This window comes from Pseudorasbora parva, chromosome 19 (genome assembly GCF_024679245.1).
Source record: "Pseudorasbora parva isolate DD20220531a chromosome 19, ASM2467924v1, whole genome shotgun sequence".
Lineage (NCBI taxonomy): Eukaryota > Metazoa > Chordata > Actinopteri > Cypriniformes > Gobionidae > Pseudorasbora > Pseudorasbora parva.
Window position 1 is genome coordinate 24,545,834 of NC_090190.1, and position 10,117 is coordinate 24,555,950.

Consider the following 10,117-nt stretch of genomic DNA (forward strand, 5'->3'; position numbering starts at 1 on the left):
GCTCGAGTTCGCCTATTCACTCTAGTATTCTCTGTCCGCGGCTGTAGCGCGACGGAATGAGAGAAGAGTGGGAACAACTCTGTGGCAGCGGCGGAAGAAGAGCCGCGGCGGCGGCAGAGTGAAGAGAGCTTCGGCTTGAGTGTGCTCATGTCCTCTAACATTCTCTCTTTCCGCGGCGCTATTCAGCGCGACGGGACGAGAGCAGAGGGAGAGTGAGAAGAGCTCCGTCTTTCCGCGGCGCTTAACGACGCGGCGGAACGAGAGTCCTCGAGTAGAACAAGCCTGTAAGCTCTAGAAGTGGAGTTGCAGCGGCAACACAAACACATATAACACTCAACATAGACACAGTTTAAAGGATATATAACGCCGGATGGCGTAGCTGGAACGGCAGAGAAGGCGGAGAGGGAGTCCGTCGTCCTCAGCTGCAGGTTCCGCTGGTGCCTTTTCAACGGCGGTGCTTCTTCCGGAGACCAGCGAAGGTATCGCTGAAGGAGATAAAATCTGACACCTATGGCGAATTAGGGTCTTATATAGCCTCCTGTATGCAAATATAAGCACCTTTTTCGGCGGGCTTCTGGAACGCCCCCCATTGGTTCGTTCCTCTCAGCCGCCTCACCATAGGTTCCTGCAGTTGCCGCAGCCCGGCCAATCAGAGCGCTCCTCGCGCTGGGCTATGGCCGTGCAGCTCACTGCGCTTTACATAGATACCTTTATTAAAAGTTTTGCTTCACATTCTCGAGAAAAGGAGTTTTTCCCATACGTAATACGAGGAACCTCTCTCGAAAGGGAACGGCACTACCACACAGGTGACTGAGGCTCAAAGCTGTCGGAGGATATGGAATCCACAAAGGCTGGTAAGTCTGTTTTACTTTTGAACAAGACTAATAATCCGTGATAGATTCAGTGAACTCTTATTTTAATAAATGACACTGAAACGCATAGTTTCACGTGATACTCTGGATGTGCATTGTGCATTAAAGTGTAGTTTAAGCTTTTATTACTTTATTTGCAGTTTTAAAACTATAAGTAGGTTAATAGCGGCTGGCTTGTGTTGTTATGCCATAGATTGTGGGTTACTATTGAACTGCAGTCTCCCCACTCACATGGACCGCTCAGCCTAGCCATGTGCATCTGTGTTTACGCGTCCTGTGCGTCTGCTCTGATTGGTCGAGAGAATTCGTGACGTTCGTGTTGCATAATTTGCATGGCAGGATGGATGCGTCTGCAGCTGCAGTTACACGTGAGACGGCTGCGGTCTGACCCACTTTTCGGCTTTTACACTCCCAGCAAGACATGCCGAGTACACGTGGGGGCGGAGCTAAGAACATGTCGATCAACAGCTCACTGCGATACCTATGACGTCCATACATTGTGTTCTTGTGTAATAATAATAAATAATTAAAAACAAATTATATATATATATATATATATATATATATATATATATATATATATATATATATATATATACACACACATATATATATTATAAAAAATACATATATTATTTCAGCAGACATTATATTGAGTTTCAGATTACAGTATACATTACAGTATACTGAGATGTCATTAGTATGTAAAGTATTATTTTAACATAAATAAATTCAGGTAGACATTTTATCTACATTAACAATGTAAACAAGGGGAATGATAGCTTTTGGCTTGCCCTAGTCGACTTACCAGCATGCAATTATTTTTATTTATTTTTTAAGTTAGCATGAAGGTATTATCATTTAATAGCATATTAGCGTCAATGACGTTTGTTAGTCCTCAGTATTTAATTTGAGTTGAGTTGGTTGTCGGTAAAGCCTACACCCTGAAAGAGGTATTATGTAATAATGTGTTACCTAACCATTGAGAGTGGGACAGCAGAAATCAGGTCAACCCATACAGAAAGAGCACACAAAGCCTGCTCCGCCTTCTGACAAACGTTTGCAGCTCAAAATAACACACAAGGACAAAGAAAATATTAATTTCCTAATTTTGTAAATAGCCATTTATATGTGTTGCATATACTCTGTTTATAGTTTTCTATTATTAATGATAGAGGAGAATAGTAATAATAGGGAATAATAGAGGTTTTTAACAGATACATGTAAAAGCTAAAAGCAATTTTCCCTACTCATATGCTTTGTAATATATATGTGGACATATTAGGATCCACGTGATTTGTAAAATGACTGTAGGAAAACAACTTGCCCTGTCTTCCTAACTGAATTGTCCTGTGTTGCTTTTCTGTGTGTCATCCACCAGGTGGCGTAATAACTTACATTAGCTCCTCGAGCTCCAGTCCAGAGTCGTGCCACAGTGACTCCTCCAACAGCAGCTATCAGTCCTGCTCTCCGCCTCATGCAGGACAGGGCCAACAGAGTGAGGCCCTTCCTGTGGCCTCTCAGTCCCGCCCACCGAGGCACGGCGGAGGGAAGGCACGATCACCCTCCACCACCAAAAGTGGCATAACAAGTGAGAGACTGATCTTAATAAAAATAAAATTAAAGAGAACCACAACTGTTCTTACAGACTAATTTAAATATAATCTTCTACATATTGAATCCAACAGTTTTAGTGTTAAAGTTAAGGAGCTGTATACATGCTTTGCTTTCAAAGTCTACTGCCATTATATAAATTAGAGTGGAGTTAGTATGCATATATGCAGTTTCTTTTTTATGTATTTATTTTTATGTATTTATTTTTTAACATTAATTCATATAATTACATTCCTTTTTTTCTTTTTTTAGTGTGTTTTGTTTTTAGAAATAATAGAAATAATGCTGTTTCATGTATCTTATGTCATAAATCCTATCTTGTCCATCTCTGCTTAATGTCAAGAGAGCTCAAAATGGAATTGAAAAAGAAAAAAGTATTGTTGATTGGTCAGAATAATGAAAAAAAGTATTGTTGATTGGTCAGAATAATGAAAAAAAGTATTGTTGATTGGTCAGAATAATTGATAGTAATGATAGTAATGATCTGATATTTGTCACTGAAAATTACCCCATGATTTACTCACCCTCAAGCCATCCTAGGTGTATATGACATTCTTCTTTCAGACGAATACAATCCGAGTTATATTAAAAAAACGTCCTCTGAATAACTCGTCTGAAAGAAGAATATCATATACACCTAGGATGGCTTGAGGGTGAGTAAATTATGGGATTATTTTCATGTTTGGGTGAACTGTTCCTTTAACATTACACAATTCATTTTAAATTTGCCCTTGTTTGCTTCATCATGAAGTCATGGTCTTCTAGCTGTTTGAGGAAACTGAAAGCAGCTGTTCTAAGGAGAAAGCCGAACTGAGCACAGAGCCTTTTTCATCTGACCCTCTCTGTATTTCTGCTCCTGCAGAGATTAACGGTCTGGTGCTGCTATGTAAAGTGTGTGGAGATGTGGCGTCGGGATTTCACTACGGCGTTCACGCTTGTGAGGGATGTAAGGTGAGAAATTGTTAGTGTGAGTCTACAGCAACATTTCAGTGTATAATAAGCATTAGAGGTTTCATTTGTTATTTCTGAGGCCCAGAGGATGTCAAAAGCTCAGAAGGGCTGTCTGTCTAAAAGCCTGTATCTCTCACTCTCATGTGTGATCGGTTTTTCTTACTTCTCAGTGCAGAGAATTACTCTGCGCACTCACTCGGTTGCACTCTTTTATAGTGTCTGTTTTCGTGTTAAATTGTCCTGGTGTCACTGTGGATGATTTAGGGTGTGTTCACACTAGTTCAGTTTGCTTGTTTCATTTGGTCTGGACCAAAAATAAAATAAAAAAATGTAGTCCTGGTCCGCTTAGGGTTTACATTGGCATTTTAACACCTAACCTAAAAACGCCGGAACTCACTGAACATCCAAAACATTTGGCGAGCTGTGAACTCGTAAATAGCTTGCAAAATGCGCAAAGGAGTCAAAACAGCTCAGGAATCCCTCCATCACACACACAAATAAAGATCTGCTGATCTGATGTCTCCACTGAGCTGTGATGGGAACATCACGACTATGACGAGAAAAAAATAGGTATACTTGATCATTCTGTCCAGGAATCTGTCGCATCTTGTGACATCATGTCCTGTTTTTGATTCGTTTACAAGTTTTTGGTCCGTGTTACATTCATATTTCATTTGAACCGCACCAGAGTCCATGTGGCAGCGTCTTATCAGGGATCTTACTGCTTGTTTGGTGCACGCCAGGATTTGGATGGCAGCGTTCACACGTATTCAAATGAACCGCACTAACAGAGCAATCGCACCAGGATTCGTTTTAATTGAGCCAAACATGCTAAGTGTGAACACACCCTTTGATAGGGTTGATGTGACATGGCTGTCATGCCTTATCTGGGTCACATCTACCTGTGCATCTCCCTGAAGGGAGATTTCTCTTTGATTTATTTATAATTAGAAAGCCTGCTACTCAGCAGCCTGTTTAACTATCAGAGCATAGCTCTGTGACAGAATGTTGTCGTCAGTCCTGAGAGATACACCTGCTTTCCATACCAACTCCAAGGCTCGACACCTGTTACTCTCTTTGTGGGCACTGTGACCCTGACATTTCTCTCCATCTCTTTCATTTTACCACCTGCAGGGTTTCTTCAGGAGGAGCATTCAGCAGAACATTCAGTATAAGAAGTGCCTTAAGAACGAAAGCTGTCCCATTATGCGCATCAACAGGAACCGGTGCCAGCAGTGCCGATTTAAGAAATGTTTGCTTGTGGGCATGTCCAGAGATGGTGAGCTCATTGTGTCCTAGATCCAATCAAAAGAATCCGTTACAGGTCGACATATGTGACTTTTGAGTTTAACCTGAAAGCAAGTGTAATAAGTGGGGGAGAAAAGAAAGTATGAAAAAGTTATGGATGCTTAAAAAAATGCAATAAATTATATATATATAATTTGTTGTATATATACAACAAAAATTATGTTCCCATTAGATTTTGTTTAGGCACCGTACCAAAAATAGCCACCAGCTCTCATCCACATTCCATTTTTTTTTTTTAAATGCATTCTCCTGTAACAAATTAATATATTTCTGACCAAATATCACTTTTATCACAAAACAGTCACCAAATATGGAACCTTGAGGCTCAGACCTTTCCAACAATACGTGTTTTGTTAAAAACAAGATTTTAAATAAATTTGGCAATATGAAATCTGACACCGCCCACGGAGCTCGTTAGAAGAATTTAGAGTACGGTTTCCATGGTAAATCAACATCCAATTTCAAAAAGTTTTTACAGGATTAATTTTTTCGTTTGTAAGCTTTCGAATGATACCGATATTTCTGATGATTGCTAAAATATGTGATATGAACAAAGGCGTTAAAAATGTGTCAAGCATCCCTCTAGTGGTCAAATGGAAAACTAAATTAAATATATAAAGTAAATGTATTTTGCACTTAGCTAGATGATACACTGCCCGGCCAAAATGTAAATAGGATTTATAGGCCAATGCTTTAAAACACAATATGTAAGATTTTTGGATTAAAACCCCTTAAACAATGTTATATATTTTGTTGACTTGTGTGCTTACATTATGCCAAATGATTCCAAGAATGTTTAAATCCAGAAAAAAACAAGCGAATGCACAGAATAGCATTATAACATTCAACGCACTCAAATAATGTATCTTATATGATAAAACAACGCTGTGCTACCCCATATATACACATAATAAAAGCTCATGTCATCAAGCTACGCCTTTGTTTTGAGTAAGTGGCCTCTTACATATTGTGCCTTTAAGAGTCTATGATTCATGATCATTATTGCAGCAGTTATTATGTTTTGACTATAGGCCTTCTGACTCTAATAGTCTTAGTCTATCAGCATAAGTGTCAGTCTGTTGAAGTCTGGGAAACTGACACTGTCTGTGCTCCTTAGCTGTGCGTTTTGGCCGGATTCCCAAACGAGAGAAACAGCGCATGCTGCTCGAGATGCAGAACGCAATGAACAACATGATGAACAACAGCCATGGCAATCAGCCCCTGCCTCTTAGCAACCAGATTTCAGCCACCGATGGAGCTTCAGAGGACAGCTCTGGCTCTTCTTCTCGTTCCCCCTCCATCTCCCCCAGGAGCAACCGTTCCAAAACCAGCCCTGAACCCGAGCTGCTGATTGCCATGGATACGAGCCAGAGCTCAGACTCCTCCAGTGCCACTGACAGCGGGGAGGAGGAGGTCATTGGCACAGTTACTAGGGCACAGCAGGAGACATTCATGTACAATCAGGACCAGGGCAGCGTACCTTCAGAGGCCCAAAACAACTACAGCCATTGCGTAGAGAAGACTCAGAATGTCTGCAACCGCCAGAACGATACATCCTCATTTAGTGAACAGAAGCCACAGTCGAGCTGTGGTCCACAGGGGGCTGAAGACTCCAGCCGACATAACAGTTCTCTGGGCAGCTGTCCTGTCCGACTGCAGAATGTCAACAGCATCCCCGGTGGAACATCTCTGCAGAACCTCTCTCTGAGAGCTCATAATGACAATGAAACTCATGCCAGTGGCAGCTATAGTGTCCAAACATTCACAAGGGTTAACAGGATGCACCTGGTGAGTTACAACACCAAAATTCTGGAATTGCTATTTTGGTAGTCCATACAAATACTCAATACATTTCACAATCCTCTTACACAGGTTTGCCCCATGAATACGTCACCCTATGTGGATCCTCAGAAGTCAGGACACAGTATTTGGGAGGAGTTCTCCATGAGCTTCACCCCAGCCGTCAGGGAGGTGGTGGAATTTGCAAAGCGTATCCCAGGATTCAAAGATCTATCCCAGCACGACCAGGTCAGCCTGCTCAAGGCTGGCACCTTTGAGGTATGAACCAAACTCTTTTTTCACAATGTGAGTCCTATAGTAAGTAATAAAATTTAATTTGAAATGTAAAAATATCTAAGGTTACCTGCTTGTTCTGTAGGTGCTGGTAGTACGCTTTACATCCCTGTTCGATGTGAAGGAGAGGACGGTTACATTTCTGAGTGGCAGGAAGTATAGCGTGGAGGCTTTGCGGTCCTTGGGAGCAGGAGATCTCCTCAACTCAATGTTTGACTTCACAGAGAAGCTACAAGCTCTTAATCTCGGTGAGGAGGAAATGAGCCTCTTCACGGCCGTAGTGCTGGTGTCTGCAGGTATTTATCATTTATCATTCATCATATTTATTATTTTTAGACCATACACACTATAGTTCTTTATTTAGGATAACTTCAAATTACTTACCACAAGAGTTAAAGGTTTTAACATTTGCAATTAAGGATCAAAATTTCAAGATAAAGCTACTATAGATTACTCTAAGGATTGTATTAAAACTAAGGATTGTAAATTAAGAATAAGGGTTTAAACTTGACTGAGCTAAAAACTTAGAACAAGATGTCAGGAAGACCATGGTGATTATAAAGTAAAAGAATAAACTTTTAATTTCGGACCACATTGTTCTCAGAGCCAATGAAAACTTGTAAAATGAATTCCCCATCTGTGCTGTCCATAGATCGTTCTGGTCTGGAGAATGTCAACTCCGTTGAGGCACTTCAGGAAACTCTGATTCGAGCTCTGCGCAGCTTGATCACCAAGAACCACCCTAACGAGATCGCCATCTTTACTAAACTGCTTCTCAAACTTCCGGACCTGCGCTCCCTCAACAACATGCACTCCGAGCAGCTCTTGGCCTTCAAGGTCCAACCCTGACCACCCATCAACCCCCATAACTGTGGACCACTCCCCCTCCCATCCACTTTCAGAGCCTCCAGGCCCATTTCTGGGGAGCCTGTTCTCGCTCAAAGCCCCTTAGCTGACATTTCTCCTCATGAGGACTGCTGGTTAATTACATGGAGGTAGTGGGGAGCAGATACTTAAGAAGTCATTGTACTGTAAAACGCCTCTGTTTGTGCTAATGCACACAACCCGCAGACACAAACTGGATGGGGTTTCGTTGTAGATGCTTACGAGAGTTTGTATGATTATGGGGTTTGTGTGTACGCAGAGGCACCTTGAATTTATTTTTAGATTTATACTGCCTGTGCAATAAGTGACATGTTCACTGTTTTTGGATTGTTCCTTTTAATACTTTCAGAGAAGATATATGAAAGCTGTGTGTTGTTAAGGGGAGGGGTTAGGAAGGGATAGCCTAACACATACGCTTACAACAAACAAGAAACTAGTACGCAGCACAGTTTGAAGTCCTTTCTATCATTTGAAGATGAGAATAGACAAAAAGCACCAACACATGAAGAATGTGGAACACGCTGCTAATCAGAGCTTTCTGGCAGAAAGACAAGAATGTTTAATGGCTAGATCTATTTTTGTAGTTTGTTTCTGTCTTAAATTGTAGTTAAGTGCACAGGAAGCCACTCTATCTTTAGGCCTGAATTACTCAAGTATGTGAACGCAAATGCTTCTTGCTATGCAAGCTCCATTTTATGGATGGTAAAAGTTCCAGCCACTGTAGCGGTCATTGACAAACTCTTTTACAGTCAATTTTCTCTTTCATGTCAGCTATGGCGGCGCAACAGTTTGAAGAAAATCTTGCTGAGCAAGGTAAAGTTAGTTGACACGTTTATAGATTTGCTTCCTGAATAATTGGCACAGACATTTGAAGGCGACTCCTTTGTCAGCGTTTGTTACCTCCAATATTCAACCAGACCACAGGCTTGGCCAAGCATTTGCGTTCTTTCATAGAGTATGTTTTAGATCTGCGTAATGGTGCATCTGTGTTTATGTTTTGATCTGTAGGTCTTTTAGTAACGATGTAATGTATAATGAATGACAAAAGGAGGAGTATAATATGCATTTTATCACTATAAGAATGCATGCTCCTCCCAGTACTGATGAGAGACAAAGCCATCCACAGTGATGTCATGATGTCTGATTATATCTGAGGCCACATCCTAACTGACACCTGCACAATTTGATGCATCTGTGTGGGTGATAATTTCAGGCTAAATATTTATGATTTTTTTTTTTTGACTGATGGTTTGGGAGGAAATGCTCTACTTCATGTATTTGTAATTCTGTTCATTTCTCTTTTTTTGAAGGTTTTTCTTCTTCTTTTGGGCAAGTCTGTTCAGTGAAAGTTCTTGTAGAATTGTTGTATCTGTGTGATCAGCTGCATTAAGCAGATAGTGGACATATTCGAGCAGCGTTAGACCAGGCAGGAAAAGGAAATAGGAAATGGCCCAAAACTTCACAGAGGAACACCGGCATTGCCTCTCGCCGTGTCAGCTCTAGGCAGAAATCTAGGTCAGATCTGATATCAAAGCTGCTGTGGACGAATAGTTAGTTAAAGAAGTATCTTATGTTTGGTTTTGGTGTTCCTGTCTCTTTGTCAGCATTGTGTTGCCATTATCCAGCCTGTCTATTTTCTTCTGTGAAAGCATTGTAAGCTAGATATATGTATATATATATATTGGATATATATAGAATTAAATACATATAAAATAAGAAAATAAACAGATAAATGCTGATCTCTTTCTCCCTGTGTATTTAGTTATTTTTGCACCTATGTATAAAGACACATAAAATCAAACCAATTAAAGCAGGGGTCTTCAACTTTTTTTCAGGGCAAGGACTCCTTAGGCGATAGAGACATGGAGCGGGGACCGCTCACCAACAGAACTACATATTAAGCATATAGACTTTGATATTAATAGAAGCTAACAATATTATGATTAAGAATAAGATATGTCAAGACAGTAGATCAGAACTCATCTCCGATTGAAGACCCATGAATTAAAGTCTAATGGATAGACATACACTACCTAATAAACAATAATGTTTTTGCAAAAAGTCTGTAAACCTCAATTTTATTAGATCAAAAACACAGTAACAGCTGTCTGTCTAATCTCTAATCATCACCACCAAAATTCACACTGCACAACAGACAATAGCAAATTGAACACTATGGAGATCGTTTTGTTGTAATTGAACATTCCAGAGATTATTAACTACTATTATTAATTTTAATTATAATAATGTTTAATCAAAACGTGTACCAATGTATAAAATTAATCAGAGATCATGTAAAAATAATAGACGCTTGTTCAGTGTTTCACCGCTGGTCTCTGTGAATCCGCATGATTCATGAATTCACATCGCCCCCAGCGGTGAAACAATTATTATATATTTTTTTAATTAATGTT

At 40.3% G+C, this 10,117-nt stretch overlaps 1 protein-coding gene across 1 annotated transcript; it reads left to right on the forward strand.

Annotated features, from left to right (window-relative positions):
- The first annotated feature begins 788 nt into the window (after positions 1-788).
- Positions 789-9,450, forward strand: nr1d2b (nuclear receptor subfamily 1, group D, member 2b). The gene is made up of 8 exons (XM_067424905.1): positions 789-854; positions 2,254-2,463; positions 3,349-3,437; positions 4,572-4,716; positions 5,863-6,533; positions 6,618-6,803; positions 6,904-7,114; positions 7,471-9,450. The coding sequence occupies exons 1-8, from the start codon at positions 836-838 to the stop codon at positions 7,665-7,667; spliced, it is 1,728 nt and encodes a 575-aa protein (XP_067281006.1). The 5' UTR covers positions 789-835; the 3' UTR covers positions 7,668-9,450.
- The last annotated feature ends 667 nt before the right edge of the window (positions 9,451-10,117 follow it).

Excerpts from the sequence above, each read along its gene's own strand:
- nr1d2b (XM_067424905.1), top strand. Across the intron at positions 2,464-3,348 it reads CACCAAAAGTGGCATAACAA|AGATTAACGGTCTGGTGCTG; the intron begins GTGAGAGACTGA and ends CTGCTCCTGCAG. Across the intron at positions 3,438-4,571 it reads ACGCTTGTGAGGGATGTAAG|GGTTTCTTCAGGAGGAGCAT; the intron begins GTGAGAAATTGT and ends TACCACCTGCAG.